The sequence below is a fragment of the Monodelphis domestica genome, chromosome 2, assembly GCF_027887165.1.
Source record: "Monodelphis domestica isolate mMonDom1 chromosome 2, mMonDom1.pri, whole genome shotgun sequence".
Classification (NCBI taxonomy): domain Eukaryota; kingdom Metazoa; phylum Chordata; class Mammalia; order Didelphimorphia; family Didelphidae; genus Monodelphis; species Monodelphis domestica.
Genome location: NC_077228.1, coordinates 427,796,361 through 427,822,238, shown reverse-complemented (window position 1 = coordinate 427,822,238; position 25,878 = coordinate 427,796,361). Strand labels below are relative to the sequence as shown.

The 25,878-nt window shown below is 36.5% G+C and overlaps 1 protein-coding gene across 3 annotated transcripts in view; it reads right to left on the bottom strand.

Annotated features, from left to right (window-relative positions):
- SASH1 (SAM and SH3 domain containing 1) overlaps nt 1–25,878 on the bottom strand; it is a 391,591-nt gene that overhangs the window by 99,775 nt on the left and 265,938 nt on the right. For 2 of the 3 annotated variants that reach the window (XM_056818913.1, XM_007484703.3), the window contains exons 3-4: nt 20,455–20,505; nt 20,279–20,328 (exon numbers count right to left, since the gene is read on the bottom strand). In XM_056818913.1, coding sequence (XP_056674891.1) covers nt 20,279–20,328; nt 20,455–20,505 — 101 coding nt within the window. Of the gene's footprint in view, nt 1–20,278; nt 20,329–20,454; nt 20,506–20,732; nt 20,754–25,878 lie in introns of those variants that run through there. The other variant, XM_056818914.1, reaches the window with a different exon arrangement.

Below are 25,878 nucleotides of genomic sequence, written 5' to 3'. Positions count from 1 at the left end.
CTCAGCCTCACCTGAGGAATTAGGAGGATTATGGAGAATCCACAGAGAGGCAGGAAAATATACAAATAGATGCAAAGTAAAATAACTGGAAATAGGGAAATAATGTATACAATGATTACAATGATGCAAATGAAAAGAACTACAACAAAAATTAAAACTTAATTTGCATACACTGATGGCAGTGAAGAAAATGGACAAGAATGCCCCTTTTTCCTTTATTTTCAGATATTGATTGGTGGAAATGTTAATATCACAGAAGCAGAGAGGGTTAATATGTTGGCTAATTTTGTTGAACTATTTGGTTTTCCTCTTTTTGTTGTTATTACAAGAAATGGCTCTCTGAAGGGATGTGAGAAATGAATTAAGAAATGAAAGTGATTAAACAAAATACCAAATATATCAATACATTTTTTAAAAAGTAAAGACATTGGTCTAAATGATCTCCAAAAACTCCAATGTGAACTCTGAAACAAATTTTAATTTTAACATGGCAATTACTGTTGTTGCATCTAAAACTTCCATTTTCCTCACAAAATTATATTTAAAAGACTGAGTACAGGATAATTTTGAATGTAACATGCTGAATCTATTCATTTATTATTTTATTTTATAAAAAAGCAAACTATATAAAAGATTCACATTTTTGTATATACTCCTATTTTTCTGTTCTACTTTGTAAACAGAAATGTATTTTTTTTGGTGTTCATTAAATTCAGGATAAAATAAAAAATCTTTGTAGACAGCAGGTATAAAAAGCCTGAAGAACATTATGAAAAAGTAGGAAGAGGGAAAGATGCAGAACCAAGAAAACATTATATATAGCAATAGAAATATTATTTGAAGAATCACTTATGTATGTCTGTCTCCAGAGAAACAACTGATAATTAGAAATAAGTAAGACATAGTTTTATATTCTATACTTGATCTTAGCCAAAAGGCCAAGAAGCAATAACATAGTTTTATATAAACTTTTTATATATTTTTTTGTCAATAATACCTTTTCTAATGGTGGAGGGAGGGAATGAACTGAGCACTTTAAAGTAACAAATAAATAAAAAAAATTGAAAAGGAACATATGATAGAAAAGGAAGATGTATTGTGATGATTCTCACAGACCACACTTCAAGAGAACATAACCACTGATAGATTGAGCCCTACTAAAAAGGTTTGGTATTCAGAACCAGCCTATTTAAGTTGGAAAAGGCTAACAATCACCACAACCATTTATATAGCACTTTAAAAGTTTACAAAACATTTTCCATTCACAATCTCATTTTATCCTCCCAACAATCCTAGATGCTATTATTTTCTGCTGTTATCATACCTTTCATCTGTTGTCTCCCCCATTAGAACATGAGCTCCTCAAGAGGAGGTATTATCTCACTTTTCTATGCACAGCACTCCACATATAGTAAATCCTTAATAAATCCTTTTTTCCTTTCTTCCCTTCCTTCTCTCCCTCCCTGTCTCAACTCCTTTCCTTCTTTCTGTGTCAAAGAAGTTTATCCTCCTTCTACCCTTCTCTCCTTTCCTCCCTCCCTTTCTTAGGTCTTATGATGTCAATGAAACAGGTGGCTTATCTCACAGCAAAGTGATGGACTCATGATGAAAAATGTTATATATATATATATATATATATATATATATATATATATATAATTTGGGGGCATGGAAAATAAAATACTTCATTCTGCTTGACTAGGCAAATTTTTTTTTCTTTTTACTGTGGGAGGGGGAAGGGGAGGAATTTTTTTTTAATTAAAAATTTTAACTTAAAAGACAGAAAGGTCAAGTGACTGCTTTCTCAGGATCATAGGGAGAGTATATATGGCAAGATTTGAACTTCGATCTTTCTGACTATGTTCAGTACTCTAATCACTAAGCTACCAATGACTTCCAAGTTGATTCATCAACAGGAAGGCTACAGAATAATTTCTTGCACATAATAACTCTCAAAGTTCATGTCAGTAGAAGCAACAAGCAAAATAACAAAACTACAAACCTTTGAAGTATATATGTAATTTAAAAGAAAAAGAAAAGATTTTCTGCTCTGGGAAAACTTAAATTGTTTTCAAATTGTTAGGTTTCAAGACCTTAACCATATTTCAGGAAATAAACTTCCTCATTTATTTATTCCTGTTATATTTTTGTTTTTGTCTCTTCTCGTTTGCACTCCAGATTACTTTTTGTTTTGAAAACCACAGAACCCTCAACAAACTGTGGGAACAAGATTTTAGCAGCCAGAAAGATATGAATGTTATCCTCTTTTGCAATCTTGGGAAACGGATTTGATGAAAACTGAAGACAACTCCTACTGCTGTAAGTTGTAACTGTTCTGCCTTTGTGCCTTTTGGGTTCCATACCAAATAATTATAATCCTATCTTTCTTTTGAGAAGTTTCATGAAAAAAATGATCCACTTTACTTAAAAATTAGAGTGTGTTGGTATTAGTGTTGAAGAATTATAGCTTGATCCATTATTAAATATCAGCTTATTATGCTTTGGAATCCAAATTTCCCCAGCTAAATCCTGTCCTACTCTTCCTACAAAAAAATTCTTTCTCCAGACTGAATGCAAATCAGTGAGGAAATGGGCTCCAATTTATAATATTCTGTTTTATGAACATATCTACTAGGGATACATGTTCCACACTGCTCATTCTTTCATCAAGCAGAATTTCATACCTTTTTGGCTTATACAGAAATTGAAAAAAAGTGAAATATTTCCCATAGTTCTACCCCTTTGTTAGTGAAAGATTTTAGCATAAATATTTTGATAAAACTATTTCAAGGTCCTATGAATGTCTTCTTCCTTAAATCTGCTTATAACATTCATAGCTTCTTATGTGTTACTCTGAGCTTGACTTGACTCAAATATTCTCTTAATCAGAAGTTCTTAATCTGGAATGCATACATTTTTGTAAAAAAAATTGTATTTCAATATAATTGGTATCCTTTGTAATCCCATGTATATTATTTTATGCATTAAAAACAGTATTCTGGGGGCACCTAGGCAGCTCTGTTGATTGAGAGCCAGGCCTAAAGACGAGAGCTCCTAGGTTCAAATCTGGCCTCAGATACTTCCTCGCTGTGTGTCCTTGGGCAAGTCACTTAACACTAAATGCTTATCTCTTGGTGTTCTTCTGGGCAAGTCACTTAACACTAAATGCTTATCTCTTGGTGTTCTTCTGACTTAGAATTGATACTAAGAAAGAAGGTATGGGTTTTTTTTTTAATAAAAAATTATTAAAAGATTGGATTTTGATTGGCAAGTATCTTCATCACACTAAAAGGAATTTCTCATTAAGCATCTGTCATCTTTTGTTTCACTCTCCATTTTTTAAATATGTATTTTCTAAAATAGCTTCTTTTATGAGTAAGAAAACCATTCCTATTTTCTGCTTATTGTAAAAGCAGGTAACCAAGGTACTTAAGGACCTTATTCAATCGCACTGTTTTTCAATCCCTAAACTTGAAACCAGAGCAGAGAAAGAAATATACCATCCTCCTCTCAATGGAGAAGTAAGGGATGACAGGATAGAATTTTGCATACACAGTCAGTCACTGCTCTGACTGGTTTTACTTATCTCTTTTTCTTTATCATGAAGGTGGTTCAGTGAGCTGGGGAATCAGAATGATGTACTTTTTCACTGTAAAAATAAAAAGTATCAATAAACTTTTTAAAATTTGGGAGTGGGGGAGGGAATCCTTCTTTCACTACATTAGCCAAGGCAAATATTCCCTTTCTCTTTCACATAGCCACATGACCACTACACCAAAGCAAAACCATTTTTCATTTCTATTGCATGATTTTCCCTTTATAATATTATAAATGTAAACTTCTTGAAGGCAAAAATGATTTCATTTTTCTATTTGTATCCCCAGCACTTGCTACAGTTTCTGGAAAAGAGTAAGAACTTAATCATATTTGTTGATTGACTGATTCCATGCCTTCTTTCATGCCATACCTCATTCATTCAGAGAATTCCCTAAATTTCTAGATTTACTCAAATTTCTACTTTTCTTCACAAAATTCTTATAATCAACTATTTTAAAAAAACCCTAAAGATTCCTGCAAACCCTAATTCTGATATATACTTTCCCCAAAATTTTTGCCATAGACAATGAAAGCTGTATAATGGCTAATTTTTTCTTTATCTAATTTATTTTTAGCAGAGTACTGTTCTTTCCACTGTACTGATAGCTATTTTATCTTTACAGGCATTCATTCATGCCATTATTAACCTTGTTCTTGGAGGACAAAGACCTTACTTGTCCAGCAGTGTAATATGTTTGATTGTCAAGCTGTTTCTCTCTCTGTCTGTCTCAGTCTCTCCTTTGATCTGGATAATATTCTCAGAGAGCATAAAACCTTCCCAAATGGAGATCAGAAACTCATTTGCAATTAACCTGGAACACTAAGGAGTTAAGTGGCATGCCAGTGGGCACAGGCAGTATTGTGAAAGGCAACACTCAAACCAAGGTCATCTTCTTATTAAAAATAAGCTTTTATTGGGATCTTTTGTTTTTCAAATCATAAGAGCTTAATCCTATATTCTCTTCCCTCAAACCTTACAGAAAGCCATTTCATAAAACAATGAGTAACTTTTTAAAGACAAAAAAAATCAACACATTATTCATTATTCAGTTCATTATTATATAAACTGAAAAAGTTCAAAAATATATAACATTCAACATTTGTGAACCTCCCACTCACATGAAAGGGTGATTGAGAATGTCCTCTCATATCTTCATTTGAATCATTCTTCACCTTTTAAATTTTGTCATGCTCACTTTTGTGTTTTTGGTGTGTGATATTCTTTCACTGACATTGTAATCTATTATTATTGTAGTCTATTATTTTCTTGGCTTGCTTACTTCATTCTCCTTCTGTTCATGAAATCTCTCAATGCTTTTCTGTATTCAACATATCCATCACCATTTTCTTTTGAAAACCTTTATCTTCCATCTTAGAATCAATACTATGTATTAGTTCCAAGGCAGAAGAGTGGTAAGGGCTAGGCAATTGGGGGAGGGGGGGGGTAACTGACTTGCCCAGAGTAATATAGCTAGGAAGTATGCGACCAGAATTGAACCCAGGACCTCCCTTCACTAGGCCCACCAAGTGCCCTACCTGCCCCCATTCATCACTTTTTTATAGAAGATTAATATTCTTTTATGTCCATGTATCACAACTTGTTTAACTATTCCCCAATTCATGGACATCTACTTTGTTTCCAATCCTTTGCTATCACAAAAAGTGTTGCAATAAATATTTTGGTGTATATGGAAACTTTCTTCTTATTAATGGCACCACTGATGTATAAATAGAGTCATGGTATCTGTGGGTAAAAAAGTAGTGGCACATTAATCACTTTATTTGAATAATTCTAAATAGCATTTCAAAACTGTGGTGCCAATTCATAGCCTGACCAACAATGAATCATGTGCCTATTTTCCAGGACCATTCAAACATTGGCTTTTGTAATCTTTGTCATCTTTCCCAATTTGCAGAGTGGGAGGTAAAACTTCATATTTATTTTGATTTGCATTTGTCCTATTATTAGTGATTAGCATTATTTCATGTGGTTATTAATATGTTACAATTCTTCTTTTGAAAATTGTTTGTTCATATCCTTGGCCATTCTTGAAGTGAATTCTAGATCTTAGCTCTAAAGACTATTTCTGAATTACTGACATTTTGAGATGGATGCTACCTTGGTAAAAAATGGACTAGGACTACCTGTCATTTTTGTAAGGTTCTCAAATTTAGATATGTATAGATTGGCTTATGGTAAGATTAAAATATAATCTAAAACTGAAACTAAATAAAGTAAATTTCAATTAATTTGGGGAAATGGATATATAATTTAGTTTTTGGAAATTAGTGTACTATTAAGAAATAACTGGTATGATAAATGTGGAGAAGAATAGAAAGACTTACATGAACTGATGCAGAGTGAAATAATCAGAACCAAATATAAACATTGTCAAAGAAAATGGAAAGAACACAAAATAATTAAAAGTGAATATTGCAAAATTACAAAAAGCAACCATAGTTCTAAAAAACAAAGGAAGATACTTCCCTTCACTCCTTTGTAGAGGTGAGAGAATCCAAGGGTGGCAATTATTGCTTATATTATCAGATTTTTTCAATGAATTGATGGTTTTAATGATTTTTTTCTTTTTTCATGTAAGTGAAATATCAAGAAAAATTCTTAAATCAAAGTTAAACATTCTTCTCTAAGGATTTTAAACCTCTGTCTCCCTCTCTTTTTTGATGGCAACATAGGACCAGGAGATATGAGAAGGGATCTAGTCCTGACCATGTTTTCTAGGTAGGAAGGAGTACATCTAAATCATTATAGTTATTTATCACACTAAGAAATAGAAGTACACAATCTGAGAAAGCAATTTTAGTAGTTAATAGACCCATATCTGGAATATTGTGCTTTAGTTCTAAGTGCCACATTTTAGGAAGAGCACTAGTGAGCAAAAAAACTTCTAGAGAAAGGTGCCCAGAATGATAGGGAGTCCTAAAATTATAACATATGAGGTTAATTTGTGAGCTTGTTGAACCTGAAGAAAAAAATTGGTTGGGGGAAGGGCAGAGGGAATGCCAATAATTGACTTTTAACTATTTAAATAGCTATCACATGGAATGGCTATTAGACTTGTTCTTCTTGGCCCAAGAGAGCAGAACTAAAATCAATGGGTAGAAATTGCAATGAAACAAATTAAGGCTTGATGTCAGCAAAAACTTTCTAATAATTAGAACTATCCCAAAGTCAAATGGGCTTCCTCAGGAAGAAATCATTTCCCTCTTACTAAACAATCTTTAAGCAAAGGCTAGAATGGCAATTTGTGGGGTAAATTGTAAATGGGATTCTCATTTAGGTTTAACTTGGACTTGATGGTCTCCAGTATTTTTCAATGCTAAGATTCTATAAGTCTATAAACTCATTGATGGAGTTTATTGGTGTAGAATACAATTCATCCACTTCTCACTGAAACTATGATATTTTTGTCCATTTTTTTTTAAAGGTCTTTTACAAATGACCTACCTCACACTTGCTAGAGGGACTTATTCAGTGCTCATGTTAATTCTATAACTCTCTCTTCTATAAGTTGAAGAGAAGGTGCTGACCTCTACTGGTTAAGGGAATTTTATCAACCAATAATTCTTTAAAGCAATGAAATCATAGATCTAGTTCCTATTCATATGCATGTTAACTATTTTCACACTATCTTCTCTAGCTACATTTTTAAATTCATTTTCTTTTGTTCACTGCTTATTAGAGATGGTGAAAAATTGTTTGGTAGGGCAGCTAGGTTCACTCAGGAGTTAGAGAGCCAGGCCTAGAGATAGAAGGTCTGGGTTCAAATCTGGCCTCAGATAATTCCTACCTGTGTGATTTTGGGCAAATCACTTACCTTACCATCTAGCCCTTACTACTTTTCTAAGGCAGAAGGTAAGGGTTATTTTTTAATTGCTTGGAATCCTAAAAAAGAAGTTGGAATTGGTAAAATTATTAAACAGGAATATTTTGATAAGGAAAAAAATGTGATTCCCCTCTGCCATACTGGTAGATACCTCTGGACTTGCAAACTTCTCATGATGGTCAGTAAAAAGATGGTTCAATTTCTAGACATATGGTGGGTTGATTCTATGGGATCACTGAATGGACCACAAATTTGATATGCCAACTGTGTTGCTCTAACATCATTCAATTTGAAACTCCTTCACAAATGGGCATTGAAAGTGATTTGTGTTCTTCCATTCATAGCCTGATAACTTGTACTGAAAGTTAATGATGCAGTGACACTTGGCAGAAGTTTTAAGAGCTGTGTGTCGGAAAGGCAGCCAAATAACATTACTTCTCTGCACAGACCCCTTGGTTTTGCTTTGCTCTGTTATATAGCTTCATTAGGACCACATCCCTAAGAACTGCATTAACAACAGAGCTGGAGAAATCTGTGGGTGCAGACTAAGACAGGGTGGGGAAAATAAAATCCATGGTCTACTGTAATCATCTTACAAAGTTTCCAAAACCATCAGTGACTTTCCTATTTCCTAAGTGTGGGTTGTAGCTGTCTTCGGTTGGGATGTCATGGGTTTATTTATGAGTTTAAAAAGTGGAAACTATTAACATGTACTTGTTAACACATACTATTAACATGACCTTGGTTTCTTCTTCAATACTTCAAGGATCCAATATTTTGTCAGTGTAGTTGCCTCTTTTGCTGATGCAAAGCCTAGCCTTGTATAACTTGAGAGATGGACTTTGAAAACTGATATGCTGAAAAACTCATGACTTCACAGCCAATCTGATGATAAGACTCTTCTAATCTAGCCAAGCAAGTATTTAAGTAATAGATTATCACTCTGTTCCCAGAAACTGACTAGCTTGGTGGTACCTAATATGAGTTTGTGTTCTACTGGCATAACCTTTGACAACTCATGATACTTTCAGGTGCCAATATAGTAGCAGAAGACTTTGGTAGATATTGATATCACAATTGATATTTAATTATAGTAAGAAGATTTGGGAAATTATATCTTCAATAGAAATAAGGAAGTTGGAAGAATAGGCAAGTTTTAGGAGAAAGATTAGTTTTGAAAATGTTGAATTTTAGGTACCAATGGGACATCCATGTGGAGTATTCAGCAAACAGGTTAGAATTCAGAGAGAGATCAGTTCAGATATGTAATTTGACATCACTAGCATATAAAAAAAAAGTGAAGCTATAGGGGTGTATGAAAGAATGTAAAAAGAAAGAGGACAGAAGATGGCTCACTGGGAAACAGTCATATCTGGGGAAAAGAGGAGAATGCAACAAGAAGACCAAGAAGACAGAGTTAGACAAGAGAACTGAAAGAATGTGGTGTCATGGAAGTCAAGAACAAAGTTATCAAGAATGTGTGATGATCATTTATACTTCAAAAAAGAGGACAAAATTGAGATAAGAGTACTGAATTTTGAAATTAATAAGTCACTGGTGACTATCAAGAGAGCAGTTTCAAAGCATGACTACATTGGAGAACAGATTAGAGAATTTGGCTGTTTCTCATATAAAGGAACAACCAAAGCTTCAGAAATAAAGTGTCTTTATGCATTAGTTCAAATCATCCTAGCTCACATCTTCATATATTTCCATCTTGATCCCCGGTAATTAAATTTTTATTCTTATGGATTCTTTGAAGGTTCTATAAGATACTGTATGCATATCACATGACTAGGGAGATAGCTTCAAAAGCAGGAAGAGAGTGGGTCAAGTCATATCTCTGGCATATAGTAACTGTGCAATCATGCCAAATCACTTAACCCTCAGTACCCTCAAGCAATTTTTGAAGACCATAAATTGCAGAGAAAGTCCTTACCTTCACTGGCAAATAGTTTGCTCACTTGAGGAATTCCTTATACCAATATAAATACAAGTCTAGTCCTTAACCCCTATCATGGAATAACATAACCCCGGGTGTCTGAAATGCTATGAATTTATTGCCATAAATGAGAAGGGGTGGAAATGTAATCAGATTTGGTTTGAATGATTATTGGTAGTCTAAAGGTCATTTAAGATGCTAAACCTAGTCCAGAAGCCAAAAACTATGATTTAGTCAATAGGAATTTTGTGTGGTCTTTTAAATGATATGCATGCAGTTTTTTTTTAACATTGTTTACATTTTTAAATGGACCTGAGTTATCCTACAAATGGAGCTGAAAGCCTTTCTTCTTCTACCTCTCTTCAGAATTTACTACATGTGCACAATGAATAGTTCAGGAAGGCCTTTTATACATGAAAATACTGCTCAGTGGCAAAGCTCTGAGTGAAGCAATATAAAAAAACATTTGCATGCTCCTTTGGAAGGCCATTTGGTTATCTGTATGCCTGATGCAGGACCCAGCTCTATAATTGGCATGAAAACTGCCTGCCACTATAACTGTTACAGGGTGAATATAGGATAATTTATCTCAACAGAAGTTGGCACAGAGAGGAAAATGGGCCTTTAGTATTCTTATCAAATTTGCATGAGCCCAAAGGGAAAGCAAGGCTGCAAGGGCTCTGACCTCACTGGCATCAGCTTGAGAATGGGGGGGGAGAAAGAGAGGGGAGATGGGAGGAAAAGAGGCTCCATTCAATTATCTCCTCATTATGTTTCCATAGTGATGGCTCTTTAAGCAGGTCAAAACTTTCTCAGTGGAAACAAACACCGGTTCTCATTCAACATCATCCAAACAGGGATGGCCATGTTGGCTGCTGGCACTGTTGGAACCCAGTTGAACTAGGAAAGAGATGTATAGGCACAGGAGTGGCAGAGCCTTTCTTTGCTTCAGCTGCTCCAAAGGGTAGGAGGGGATATGGATGTGAAATGGTCTCTAAGAAAGCTAAATGTTCTTTCCACAGCTGGGAGCCAATCTCCAGCAGTCATGGGGTTCTGTATATTCCCAGTGCTCTACCCCTGCTATATACACACACATCACTCTCACACATGGCTCCTGAGTGGTCCTGGATAGCTGTAGCTTAGCTCATCAGATTATAGGCACCAGCGTATTATTAGCAGAGAGGTCCCTTCCCCCAGCTGCTGGAGGGACTCACACTGGTCCGGCTCATCACATGCTGGAGACCAAGGTTAGCTGGCTGCTTGCTCCATTGTGAGTATTATTGTGGGAGTTTCCTGCCCTACTTCTCTTAGGGGGATGCTTTCTGCCAGGCAGCATGAATAATTTGGCTTCCCGTGAATCTGGGCTCTAACAACTAACTGAGCACAGTGTCATACCCGCTTTTGTGGAGATCCTTTGATTCCTTCAGGCACAGATGATGGTGAATTTCTATTATAAATGCTGTGAAAATCTTGAAGGTTAAATCATTCTTTCCAATCTTTTTTTTTTTTTAAGATTTGTTTCTAAGATCTTGTTATATGGCTATCAATCTGCTCTGCACAGAATTGTCACTTTGGTCATTCCTGTTCCTCTTCCATTTTTCTGCTGGTTATGCTTATGTCTTTTCCTCTCTGACTGCTTCATACTCTCCAGCCATTAAGACTTGTTTTATGGCAGATACAACTCGTCATCACCCACCACGGATGATATGGAACTCATGAAGAATTGTCAGAATCAGCTAGGACAGAATTTGAGTCATCAAAATGGTGTCGTGACTCAGAACTTCTATGTCTATCAATCTGGGAGTTGATGGGGCTTTTGTTGGTAGACCTAGCTTTGGAGGTCATTCCCCTAAAGGTCTTCTAGATCATTTTACCATTGAACTGATGCAAATACTATCAAATGTGCTACTGCTGGGCCAATGGAACATCTCAAGAGATCTGGTGGTGAATTCTGAAAGTCCTCCAGAATCACTCTTTCTTTTCTACTCCCACCACCTCCCTATCAAAAAACCCCCAAAAACTAAAAACTAAAAAATTCTAACAAAAATGACTAAGTTAACACTCAACTGATGGTACTTTTGGCTTCAATTAGCTAAGAGATTTTGCAATAGCCAGAAGAGAAAAAGGTTTTCAGGGAAAAAAAGAAAGAACACAGCTTTGTTTAGAATTTAAGCAATGTCCTTTCTATTTCTGGTGGCAGTTTGCTGTCTTTTCCAGAGGTGTCTCTCCAGTCCATTTGAATTTGTATCTCCCTGCCAATGGCTTTGAAAATCCGGTTCTTTTAGTTTCAGATTTCCTTTTGGAGGAGTTTATGTGAGGAGTAGGGTAGAGAAGAAGATAGCAAGAAAAGTTCCTGGGCCATTTTCCTGATTTGTCTGATGCTATACTCATAAGCAATGGTAGGGACAGAATAAGAAGCCACAGTAGTAGTTTTACTCATTAGACAGCTCCTTGCTCTGTAGAAGTCACAACAATGATAAGCACCTCTTGCTACAGACCAATGGCACAGCCCAAGCATGTGGGCTGCAGCTATCAGTAGGTCAGCTGGTGATTTGCAAAGCAGACATAGCTAAATGCAATCATGTGTTAACTTAAGAACAGCTGAAGTGGAGGATTCTAGCTCACAGCTGCTCAGACTAGTGGGGCCCCTACGATTTGGAATGTTGAGCCCTTCAGATATTGGACATGATAGGGAACACACACATGCACATATGTACACACACACACACACACACACACACACACACACACACACACTTGCTTTTAAGCTTCTGAATAGCTTCTGCTGAAAAGATCAGTGTTGTCTTAGTCAATTCCATGAAGGTGTTATAGCCCAATTAGTAAATGAGGAAAAGGTTTATTTTCAATGATATTGTGACCTGAGATATTAGAACTGTGGGCACAACCTTCAACAAAACCCTTTATATAACCTTCCATTAACTCTCCATCCAATATGCTAGACTTTGATCTAAAACTTTACTTGTATAGATGCCAATAGAGCTGACTTCCTTTACTAATCAATCACAGTTCTCTCTCAAGATCTCTCATGATAACTTCTCTACTAGAAATACATTGGAGGTCACTCACACTCACTATGAGTTTCTCTATAATCTTTGGGACAACTCTTCATTTTGAGATTATTTATTCCATATTATCTATTCCATATTTATCTATTCAACATGACCAAGAAAGAATCTTCCTCCATGAAAAATCCTGTAGTATGAAAGATGGCACTATAGTCCTTGACCTCATTAACACCACAGATAACCAGCCTCATCACTGCCACTTACTTGTTTTAAATACTAAAACATGGAATGGCAGAGTGGGTCTTGAGACTTCAGAGATAGAAGGAACCATAGAGACCATCTAGTCCAATCTCCTAATTTTACAGATGGGGAAACTAAGAATCAAAGGGGTTAAATAACTTACCCAAAATAAAGAAAGTAAGAAAAAAAACCTTACCAAGGTCACACCATAAGTAAAAGTCACACCAAAATTTAAGACCAATTCTCAGACCCAAAAGTCAATTTTCCAATATACTGCCTTGATCTAAGTCACATTGCACAATGAGTCAAAGAATCTGGGACAAACACTCAGAGATCATCCAGTTTAAGCCCCTTGTTTTCACCAGTTAGGAAAGGTGACCTACCCTGAGGAAATGACTTGCCAAAGATGACACAATTCATTAGTAGGAGAAAGAACTAAGACTAGTATCCAGTCACTTGACTCCACCAGTCCATTGTTCTTTCTGCCATACTACTCAAAGACCTGGTAGGTAGTTATCAAAGGCACACCCTTATCAAATAAAAACAGAGGAATCTAAACTAGATAAGGTAAACTAAATGCATATTCTCTCTCTCTCTCTCTCTCTCTCTCTCTCTCTCTCTCTCTCTCTCTCTCTCTCTCTCTCTCTCTCTCTCTCTCTCTCTCTCTCTCTCTCTCTCTCTCCTCTCTCTCCCCTCCTTTCCCTGTCTGTCTGTCTCTGTCTGTCTGTCTCTGTCTCTGTCTCTGTCTCTGTCTCTGTCTCTGTCTCTCTCTCATTCTCCCCACCCCCACTAGAACTAAATGATTCCTCACTCCCTCCCAACATCCTTTTGACAAACAGGATGGGAGACAGGAAAGAGGCATGGGATTAGGTCTGACCTGGATATCCTGTCAAAAATGCAGAACTCAGCCTGTCACTGAGACAGACCTGCCAAGCGGGTCTGCATTGTTGTAGGGTTACAATGATTGGACCTGAGCCTCCTCTCCCCCTACATCCTGGTCCTGTCCTGCCCTCCATCTGTATCCTCAGTGAGTGGCAATCAGAGAAAGAAGGCTTAGGGAAATACTGTGTTATCTGTTAAAGACAGCAGCATGCTGTAAACAGCAGAACTATCCTATATTCAGTAATAACATGGTTAGTGGAGATTGAAATCAAAGTTCAATTTTTCATGGTCATAACAAAAGAAATTGTGTATGACTGAAGCAGCTCTCACTTTTGAAAATCCAACTTTCAATCACATTCAAGATTTTTTTTTCTAATACTTACCTACTGTCTTAGAATTGATATCAAGTATTGGTTCCAAGGCAGAAGAGCAGCAAGGGCTAGGCAATGGGGTTTAAGTGATTTGCCCAGGGTCACACAACTAGGAAGTATCTGAGGCCAGATCTGAACCCAGGTCCACTTGATTCTAGACCTGCCTCTCTATCCACTATGCCACCTGGCTACCTCTACATTGGTGTTTTTAAAAGCTTAGTAAATAAAATATTTTATAGAGCTATTATTTGATGGGGGTACTTTCAGCTAAGGAAAAAATTCAGATAGTCAATAATCTGTTGTTGCTGATGCTCCTTTATATATAAGGAATCCATAGATATAGGAAACTAGATGCAGAGCCTAAACATATAGCTGAGGACTTCTGGCATATAGTCTATTTCCTTAGTCATTAAATTTCATCATCTCCTCTTAGATTATTCTTCAGTGGTATAATGAAAAGATGAAAGGTTTTTTGATTCAGAAAATGTGGGTTCAGGTTCTGAATCTGATATTTTTCAACTGTCTAACCCTGAGCAAGCCTTTACTTCTCAGTAACTCAGCTCAGTCTTTGGTAAAATATGAATGATAATAGTTATTATAACAAGAAAGAGTGCCAGGCCTGGAGTCAAGAAGACTCCTCTTACTGAGTTCAAATCCAGGCTCAGACTTTTCCTAGTTATCTGATGCCCCACCAAGTCACTTAATCCTATTTGCCTCAGTTTCCTCATCTGCAAAATAAGCTAGAGAAGGAAATGGCAAACCATTCTAGTACCTTTGCCAATAAAGTTTCAAAGGGCTCACAAAAAGTTGGACACAACTGAAAAACAGCTAAATAACAAGAACAATAGTTAAATGCTTTGAGAGGAAGTGTCTGATAAGCCTTAAGCAACACAGAAATGTGAACTGTGTATCTTCAAACTTTCCAAGGAGGAACCTCAGAGTTTCAACTTTACTGATAGGATGAGAAAGATGGGAAAATATAGGTCAATGGATTGGCAAGAATGAGAAGCAGCCCTTCTTTGCTCCCAGTATTAAGAACAGGAAACACAATTTATGCCACATCTCTGAGCATGCTGAAGGGCTTGGAATCATATTCAAAATAAAAACAAACACAACAGCTAGCAATTATGTGTTGCCTTAGAGTTTGCAAAGTATTTTAAACATGTCATCTCACTGGATCCTCGCCTACGAGGAAGGTGCTCTTATTAACCCCATTTTATATATAAGGAAAGTAAGGCAGAACAAGGCTCTGCACTTTTCCACGGTCGCACATGAAACAGGATTAGTACTGAGGTCTTCCAGCTTCAAAGTCTGGTATTCTATTCCCTACACCATCTCTCCCTGCCCTAAAATTCAAAAGATCAAACAGCATCCTTCATGAAACCTGTCTTGATTTAATATAATTTGAAATAGGACACTGTGGTTTCATTAGGAGGTGAAAAGCATATCTTAGGTATAATTTTTTTAAATTTCAATTTAATGCAACAATAAGTCATTTAGGGCTTATCATCTTCCAACATTGTGCCACATGTTGAGGATACAAAGAAAAAAATACAAACAGCCCCTTCCCTCAACAATCTAATAATCTACCACTATCATTGCAATGGAACAAATGAACATGATTCCAAAAAATAAAAGAGATAATTCACTATTTTTCAATGTCCAATATTCATTTTGGAATTTCATTTCTCTCTTTTTTTCCATGCTGGGCATAAAACAAGAAAGTCTGGCCTCAGATACTTCTTTGCTGTATAACTCTAGGCAAGTCAGTTGACCCCTGTTGCCTAGTCCTTACCACTCTTCTGCCTTGGGACCAATATAAATATTGATTTTAAGGCAGAATATAAAAGAAAAAAATGCAGGTGGGGAAAAAAGCTTCATTCAAGCTTATTTGGATGAGTGGGCACCATCTTTCCCCATTACCATAAGAACCAATAAGCCTTGGGTTTTAATTACTGATTTTTAATTAATGGTAATAAGTATAAGATGCCTCTAAAATCTCCATAGGCATAACTAAAAAGTCATAAGTAAACTGTTGCTACATGATGGAAAGGTTTATAGAATGAAGATTTAGTTATTCATTTTGTGTCCTTTTTCAATTCCTATAACAATTACAGTAATACTTCTAGATTTCTATCTAGAGACAGATTTTTTCAAATGTATTTGACACCCTAGATAATAAAGCAGGCCAATATGTTGCTGTATATCCTTTGGAATTTAATTCAGTTTTCAGGTTATTCCTTTAGAGTGCATATTAAAATTAAAGTTTAGCTGACACTCAGGATATTTTCCTTCCTTCTCCCTCCAAAAAAAGGCATTTTGCTTAGCAAAAACCTTTTCTTCTCTGAATATTTTTAAAACAGTTGATGACTGGATGGGTGACTTCTAGGTTTCCAGTCCCCAAATCCTATGATCCAACTAATATTAGTTTAATTTGATTTTTTCAAAAAGTATAGAGAATCAGAATTTCTGAATAAGGATAAGAATAAGGAGCTCAGAGGTCATCTATGATCATCCATGTAGGATTAGGAATGCTCTCTGCCACTTAAACAACAATGGTCATTCAATGTTCACTTGAAGACCTCCAGGGATGAGGAAGGCACTCCCCTCCACTAGCCAGGCTATATTTTGCAGGTTCAAATTGCTAGGAAGTTTTTCTCCTTATCTCAGACCAAAATCTGCCTCTCCAAACTTCTCCTCACTATTCCTAGTTCTGCTCTCTGGAACCAAAAAGCAGAAATCTCTTCTTTCTAAGTGTTAATTTTAGTACCTTCCCTCTGAGATTCTCTCAGTTTCATCCTATATGGGGCAGTTAGGTGGTAAAATGGATAGAGCACTAGACCTGGAGTCAGGAAGATTCTTTTTCCTGAGTTTAAAGCTGGCCTTGGATATCTCCTAGCTATATAACCCTGGGCAAGTTACTTAATACCAATTGCCTTGCCCTTACTGCTCTTCTGTCTTGGAATTGATACTTATTATGGATTCTAAGCCAGAAGGTAAGGATTTAAAAAAAAAAGAAGGAAGGAGGAGGAGGAGGAAGAGGAAGAGGAGGAGGAGGAGGAGGAGAAGAAGAAGACTACTTGTAGAAAATCACCAAGAATTCCTATCAGTATGAGTTAGATCTATCTCAGAGAGAAACCATCCTGATAAATCTAGAACATTTCAAAGTATTAAAAAGAAAATGAAGATACCACTGCAGTGGGTAATGCTAAGAGCTGTTATCAGTCCCTTATCTTCTTATGAATGATTTTTAGAGACTTTCATGAGGGCTGATTCTGATAAAGAGAGGATGAAAAAGACAGCTAATAATAATAATAATAATAAATAGCAAGTGGATATTGGGTACCCGAGGAAGAATGCAGAGGGAATACCACTAAGAGGGAGAAAGGAAGTATACAAACTGGAGAATCAAGGCATAAAAGTAAACATGGCTTACATCACAACTCTATCTAGAGGGGTTCTTCTTGGTACTTATGGAAGAAGGATTATGGTCATTTTGTTCTATCTGGTATCTAGTTGATAAAATTACTTGTTATGTGAAGCCTTTGAATATTGGAATAAAATTTTTTGGTTGTGAAATAGTAAAGCTGACCCTCTCAAAATTAAGCTCTATTTAAGTAAAACAACCAGGCTGCCAGTTGTCCCTCTGTTGATTTAATATGTATTCTAGGTCCCTGCATTTTCCCCTCATGCTCTTATTTAAAGATGAGAGAGAGAGAGAGAGAGAGAGAGAGAGAGAGAGAGAGAGAGAGAGAGAGAGAGAGAGAGAGAGAGAGAGAGAGAGAGAGGGAGGGAGGGAGAGGGAGAGGGAGAGGGAGAGGGAGGGAGAGGGAGAGGGAGGGAGAGGGAGAGGGAGAGGGAGAGAGGGAGAGGGAGGGAGAGGGAGAGGGAGAGGGAGAGGGAGAGGGAGAGGGAGAGGGAGAGGGAGAGGGAGAGGGAGAGGGAGAGGGAGAGGGAGAGGGAGAGGGAGAGGGAGAGGGAGAGGGAGAGGGAGAGGGAGAGGGAGATATGCAACCAAACCCTACATGTATTATTGAGAAAACACTGGATACAAAACCAAAACAAACCACCAGGGTCACTACAGATGTCAGAATCTCAATATATACTAATATTTTTAATTGGAATACTGAGAGGAAAAAATGAGATGATTTTTTTCCTTAATGCCCAGGCATAACATGATAGTTTAAAAATCCTATTTATAAAAAACAAGGAGAAAATCCTAGTATTCTGAAAAAATGGGAGTGTCAGAAACATATGCGTCATCTAAAATTGGTGGTAATCTTTGAGGAGGCTGTCAGTCTCCTTTCTGGCCACAAGATCTATGCCACAGTTTTACAAAGTAAGAGGACATAAATAAGGAAAGGATGACTACCCACAATTGAGGGGTGGGAAAAACACTCAAACCCCACTCTTGGATTAGCCCAACTTCAGTGAGTCACTTCCTCTGGGGACTATGGGTAAACATACTATTTGTTGTCTGAAGGATATGGGGAGATTAAAGAGTACATATGGACTTGGCCTTAATCAATAAGGAAAATCTTATCTAGTTTGTAAGAAACTGAAGAGTTCTTCAGTGAATCTTCATAAACCCTACTTTCCTGACCCTCAAAATCATGCTACTTAAGTCCTGAAATTCACTAGTATGTGTATATGTTTTTTAACCCTTAACTTCCATCTTAGAATCAATAGTATGTATTGATTTCAAGGAAGAAGAGCAGTAATGGGCTAGGCAATGGGGGTTAAGTGACTTACCAAGAGTCATACAACTGGGAAGTATCTGAGGTCAGATTTGAACATAGGAACTTCTGTCTCTTTACCTGTCTCTCAATCCACTGAGCCACCCAGCTGTCCCCCGAAATTCACTATTTTCTTGATGGACATGATGCCATATCATTCATAAGACACTATAAAACTAGAATGGAAAGCTCAGGCTTCACCTTGATTTATCCTCTTTCACTGTGGATAGGTATAGATCTCTTCTTTTTTGGCTTTGTGCCAAGTGCAACAGTGAATAAATGTCGAGCCAAATTCAGGAAGACACATCTTCCTGAGATCAAATCTGGCCTAAGAAACTTTAGCTGTGTGATCCTGGGCAAGTCACTTAACCCCATTTGCCTCAGTTTCCTCACCTGTAAAATGAACTGGAGAAGGAAATGGCAAACCACTCAATATCTTTGCCAAGAAAAACCCCAAATGGGTTCATGAAGAGGAGACCCAACTGAAAAATGACTCAATAGCAATCATTACTTTTAACTTCTTTCAGGCGTGCATTAGACCTACAATATTAGCCTGTAGCCTTTCTGGCCCTGCAAGCTTTCTTGACACAGAACTGTCTCTGTGCCAGCAGCACACACACGTGGCTGGATTAAGCCTGAGCTGCCCTGCAAAGCACACACACACTCTTTCAACGTGAGCTTTTCATTCCTAAAATACTTTGTTTCTAAACCACTTATATGCTTCTCTCGGCATGAAAGAATCCAAGTGGCTCTCTGCCAAGATGACACTGTTTGGAGATTCAGATGTGTAGTTTCTTATTTGGAGGCTCCTTTACTCAAAGGGATTTATACATGCAACACTTTAAGGTAATTATGAGGGAAGAAAAGTAGAAGATCACTTAATGAATAATGCCCCCTTCCTCTACCCAAGGAATGCAATGGCACTACTAGAAATATGAAATATAGCCTATAATGCTTACATTAATAGTGGGAATTACAGAATCTAAGTTATAATGGGAAGTTTACATTTTTAACAGAAAGCATTACTAAGATCCTATCCACTTATATACATATTTATTTTAAAACCATCTACACATTACACACTCATATTATAAAAGTGAATTTGGGGAGATTAAGTAGGGGTTCAGTTTTATTACTTTTTTTTTTCATAAGAGGGAGTATGGGGTAAGCCTGTTAGCTATTGTACTATACCAGAAAGTAGAGCACACAAGTACAATGTTCATTTCTTTCATGGAGGAAGCGTGAGACAGCTACATAAGGGAAAGTGAATTTAAAAGCTTATTTGCCTTTCCCATTTTTGTGCATTTATTTCCAACTCTTTATTTGGGATTCCTTCACCAAACAACGGGTGAAATAAATACCTCTGCCCAGAATTCTCAGGCAGCTACACTTCAATAACAAAACATACCCTTAACTACATTCACTAGATAAACAAACATAATCATACAAGTGTGTGGAAAACTTTATATTAACATCTATCTCACACATGCACATCATGATAATTTCATTTTCACCAAAAGAGTATCCAGTATGGAAATGCAGAAAATAAAATTAATTTGACCAAAGGGGACTTCTACTTGTCATTTCTTTCTTTGGGAGATGGGGAGGAGGAAAAAGAGGAGGAGGGAGGCAAACTTACTTTCTCTCCGTCTCTGGGGTTGACAGCGTGCTACTGAAGCCAAGTGACTCCTATAAGAGAAGATTCATGTCTGTATAAGTGTAGGCAGAGCAAAGGGTTTCATCTGACTTGTGTAGAATATCAAATTAAAAAAAAAGGCAGAAGCAAAAATAGCTGATTAAAGTTATTGTGCTTACTTCAATCTGGGATCGCAGCTGTAGTGACGTGGGGCTGGCATCAGGTTTCTCCTAAAACAGAACAGATGCGGGTTTAATGAGACATCCAAACGTGGCACACAACAGAATGGCAAATAGAAGAGCAGGGAGGGATGGGAAGGGTTTGGAAAAAAGGTTAGAGTAGAGTGGGAGGAGATGGGAGTGATTAACAGAGGTTCTTGAAAGTCTAAAGTACTCCTTAAACTAGAGCTCTATCTGTTCTAATAGAGGGGGACTGCTGCCCAAATTGTTCTACTTACCACTACTGATGGGAAAGAAAGAAGCACAATTCTTGGAGAATACACAAAGATTAACATTTTGAGAAACACTGAGAGACTAAATGAAAGATCTGCAAAATTCTCTGGAATAGGCTGTACTGTTAACAGAACACTGACATTTTTCAGATTCATTTGTATCTGCTTTGGTTTTTGATACAATTTAGAATTTAAAAGTTCTTAATTTCAGAGATTTTAGCCAAAATGGTGGCATTTGGGTTGAAAACCGACAGTAACAAAAACTACCAAACAAGGAAAATAAGAAGATGCTGTACTGTGCTTGAATGAGCACAAGACCTACCAATTTACCTGTTTGACCACAGGCAAGTCACTTAACTTTCCCAGGTCTTTTTCTTCATTTGGGAAATGAGCATTACATAAGATGATTCCTGAAGTCTACTCCATCAATCACTTATGATTGTGACAGCGAAAATATGGGTTTCAAGGCTGTGAATTGCCCAAACTGTAAAGATAATTTTTGGCATCTTGATTTTATATCAAAAATAAGTGGTCGCCAAAAGAATGTCTGCCCTTTGATCCAGCCATAGCACTGCTGGGTCTGTACCCCAAAGAGATAATGGACAAAAAGACTTGTACAAAAATATTCATAGCTGCGCTCTTTGTGATGGCCAAAAACTGGAAAACAAGGGGATGCCCATTAATTGGGGAATGGCTGAGCAAATTGTGGTATATGTTGGTGATGGAATACTATTGTGCTAAAAGGAATAATAAAGTGGAGGAGTTCCATGGAGACTGGAACAACCTCCAGGAAGTGATGCAGAGTAAGAGGAGCAGAACCAGGAGAACATTGTACACAGAGACTGATACACTGTGGTATAATCGAACGTAAGGACTTCTCCATTAGTGTCAATGCAATGTCCCTGAACAATTTGTAGGGAGCTAGGAGGAAAAAACACTATTCATAAGCAAAGGATAAATTATGGGAGTGGAAACACCGAGGAAAAGCAACTGCCTGAATACAGTGGTTGAGGGGACATGACAGAGGATAGACTCTAAATGAACACTCTAATGCAAATACTATCAACAAAGCAATGGGTTCAAATCAAGAAAACATGTAATGCCCAGTGGATTTACGCGTTGGCTATGGGGGGTGGGGGGGGAGGAAAAGAAAATGATCTATGTCTTTAATGAATAATGCTTGGAAATGATCAAATAAAATATAATAAAAAAATAAAAAAAATAAGTGGTCGCCATGGGAAAAATTCCCAATATGAAATACTCAAGTCAGCTGGGTTTTATGGAGATTTTAATTAATATAAATGAAGGAATTAAGGAAAGGGAAAGAGACAGAGTAAGAGGAAATAGTAGGAAAAGGCTAGGGCCTAGGCCAATGGCCTAAGCCTTTCTCTTTAAGAGAGAAACTAAGTCAGTCTTTAATCACACACCACAAGATCTTTCCAAGCAAAACTCTAGTGTTCAGAGACCCAGTAGCCTCCTCTGACTCCTGACCTCCAATTCAGCTACCAAAGCTGAACTAATTTCAGAGCCCTCTAGCTCCTTCCTTTTAAAGAAAATTTTTTTCTTGTGTCACCTCCCCTAAATTTTTAGATCTACCAATCACAGTAGACACTTTTCCTAGGACAGCCCATTCTTAGTTTTTAGTTCTCACCTTCTCTAATTACATTATATCTTCTGAGTATTTCACACCTCTTTGCTAAGCTTGCCCCTTCCAAGTTGCCTTACCTTTTAGTGATTAATTTGACCTTCATAGGTACTTAGCACCCTTTTGTATTAGATCTAAAAATAGACCTAGCTTAAGGTTTTGGCCTCACTATAAGTATGAGTTAAGAACCTTCATTGTTCACTAAGGAGTTTTACAACTTTATCTTCCCCTAAATATGCCTCTAAGTATGGATGTAGTAATTTTAAAGTTCCCAATACATTCCTGATCAAGTACCTCCATTGTTTAAATGGGGAATAACCTTAGCCATAACCTTAAGATAATGTTCCAAGGTAGAGTCTGAGAAATTTTAAGATTCACATAATCTAAGATTCCCTAGAAAGTTTTATGTTCTACAGAAATTTGAAAGAATGCTAGACATCAGTCAGTATATCTACCTTCAAATTTAGACTCTCTTGGTGGCTTTAGATTATGTCATTCCACTATTTTGGCCATCTGTAAATTTTTTTCATCTGTAAAATGAATGAGTAGGACTAACTGATATGCTAGATCACTTTCCAAAAAACAACATTCTATGATTCTATGATCCAAGTATCTTCAGAAACCATTGCTCCTAAAATGAAGTAATTAGCATGGAAGATCATTCAAAGAAAATGTCGACATTTATTATATAAAGTTCAGAAAGATGGAATGAAAACTTAAAATATTAGATGAGCATCTAGATAATTTACTAGAAAATCATAGAACTAAATAGAAATAGAGGAAAATCATAGAATTTTAGACCTGGAAGGATCATTAGATATCATAAAGCCACTCAGTTTACAGATAAGGAAACTGCTGCACCCCTTTTAAAAGGGGGGAAGATGGTAAATTCTAAATATCATTTATTAAAAGAATATAATAAAGTTTTGTTTCTTTCAATACTAAACTATTTGGAAATTCATACTGAAACTTCTACCTAAAAAACAAACCAACTTCCACATTGGAAGTTTTCACTCGAGTGCAAATTTCTTTTTGCAAAGATAGCTTTAAATTGAAATGCTCAGGTATAGTACTGATGAAAGATCACTGTCACTAGAGTCAGAGGACCTGGTTTAAGATCCTGCCTCTGACAGCTGTTACCTGAATGACATTAGAAAAGACATCTTCCCTGGGCTTCAGTTTCTTCATCTGTAAAATGAAAGGATTGGCCTACATAACTTCTGGGGTCACTTCCCACTCTAAATCTATGATCCTATGAATGTGACATGATAATTTCAGATTGTAGAGATCTAGTAAATAAACAAGTAAACCAAGAAAATTTTAAAATCCTCTCAGCACATACTGTGAAAAGATACTTTAAGAAAATACATTAATTTCTTTCATGGGGATGGGATGGGATAGCTACAGTCTTATTTTAACACATCAATAAAGGGAACTCATAGATGACATTTATTCTGAAGCATTTCAGTAGTGGTCAGAACATATTTTGAATGATAGATTCTATTTCAGTAGAAGTTAAACAAATATATCAAAACTGCCAGAAATCACTGAAAATGGTGGCACAAAATCCATTTTCTGTAAATTCAGGGTCTATTTCCAGAAACAATATATCTCAAAATGTTAGCATTTTCTAGAGCCATTTTTAAAAAAATGTTTTATTTTCACCTAATTACATGTAAAGACAAATTTTGACATTCATTTTTTAAAATTCTGGGTTCCAAAACTATAGTCTATAAAAAAAAATTCTAAGATAGAGGCAAAAGAAGAAAAACTTCTACAAAGAGTTCTTGATTGCTACAAATGCAGTTATATCCCGACCTAGGAAACAACCAAATGACAAAAGTAGGGCTCTATAACTAATTAAAGTCATTTATAGATAAAACCAATCCTTTGCCTCTGCAAATATACCAACCAAAGTCAAAATCAAAGCCTTAGAGAAGGAGCAAGGTTCTGGAAAACAAATTCTTCCCACCCACTTTGTTTCCATTTTTTGTGAGATTTCATCTCCCTCCCTTCCTTACTGCTACCATTACTTGAAGCCAAATGAGTTTTCCAGCTGGAGAGGCAAGAAGGATAAACTCTTCTACTGACCCAAAAGCCCAAAGGAAGGAAGGATACTAGTTACCTACCAACTCATTTTAAGATCAACTTCTCTCTTCTAGAGGAAAGAGGATGTGAAACAAAGAGCAAGATTTTTATATGTTGTAACTAGAAGCTGCATGCATTGAGCTAAAAACCAAAATGCATCCAATCAGCAAAACTGAATGAACTTCTCTTAATTACTTAGTGTTATTTTCTACCTGTGTGACCTCAGGTAATTCATTTCTCTCAGCCTCATTTTCCTCATCCAAAATGAAGGGGTATGACTGGGTGACTTTTGAGGTTCTTTTCAGCTCTAAATCTATGATACTATTATCTTTGATCCTATCTACTTGCTTTGGAAAGTTGCTGCTGGAATTAAATATCTTCGGTATAGTCAATCCATTTCAAGAAATAGTAGTTAAGGATTTACACTCTATGTATAGGCAATATAGGGGCGGGAAGGGTTTGAATAAAGTTTAAGTCATACATAGTCCCTACCTTCCTGTAATTTGAACTCAAGTAGGAAGATCAAACACATACATAAATAACTAAAATACCAAATAATACATGATGAGTGTATTAAAGTAGTGCCATGTAAGGTCTATAAGTAGGGAAAGTCATAAGATCATGAAGTCAGAAGGATCATTAAAGGCTATCTTCTCATTTTACAGATGAGGAAACTGAGGGCAATTAAGTAATTTGTCCATGATCAAATAGCTAGTAAGTGACTAAAGTGGGATTTAAACTGAGATCTTTCTGACTTCAGGTCTACTATTTTATCCACCACACCTCTAATCTGACTTGTTATTATTTTGAAAAGAATATAAGGGGAGACAGCTAGGGGGATCAGTGAACTGAGAGCCAGACAAGACTCAGTTCAAATCTAACTTCAGATGCTTCCTACCTATGTGACACTAAGCAAGTTACTTAACCCCTATTGCCTAGCCTTTACCACTCTTCTGTCTTGGAACCAATACACAGGAATGATTCTAAGATAAAAAGTAAGCTTTTTTTCTTAAGAAATCTAGTGATATTTTCTCTGATATTAGGTATAAGATGTCAAATTCTTTGAGAAAACTTAAAAGAGTAATTAAGCAACATTAACTCTCATTAAAAACAAACTCTACCTTAAAGATCTTCTGTTCCCAGTCTCACTATCTCTTACTGAATATTTCCTTGACTTTCCTCATGTTCTAAAGAATCTATTACCTTGTAGATAGGAAAGAAGAGATATACTATTTGGAAATAAGGGCAGCTAGGGGGTAAAGTGAGTAGAGTATTAGCCCTAGAGTTAAGAGGACTCATTCTCTTGAGTTCAAAACTGGCTCAGACACTTACTGATTGAGTAATCCTGGGCAAGTCACTTAACTCAGTTGGCCTCAGTTCCTCAACTGTAAAATAATCTGGAGAAGGAAATAGCAAATC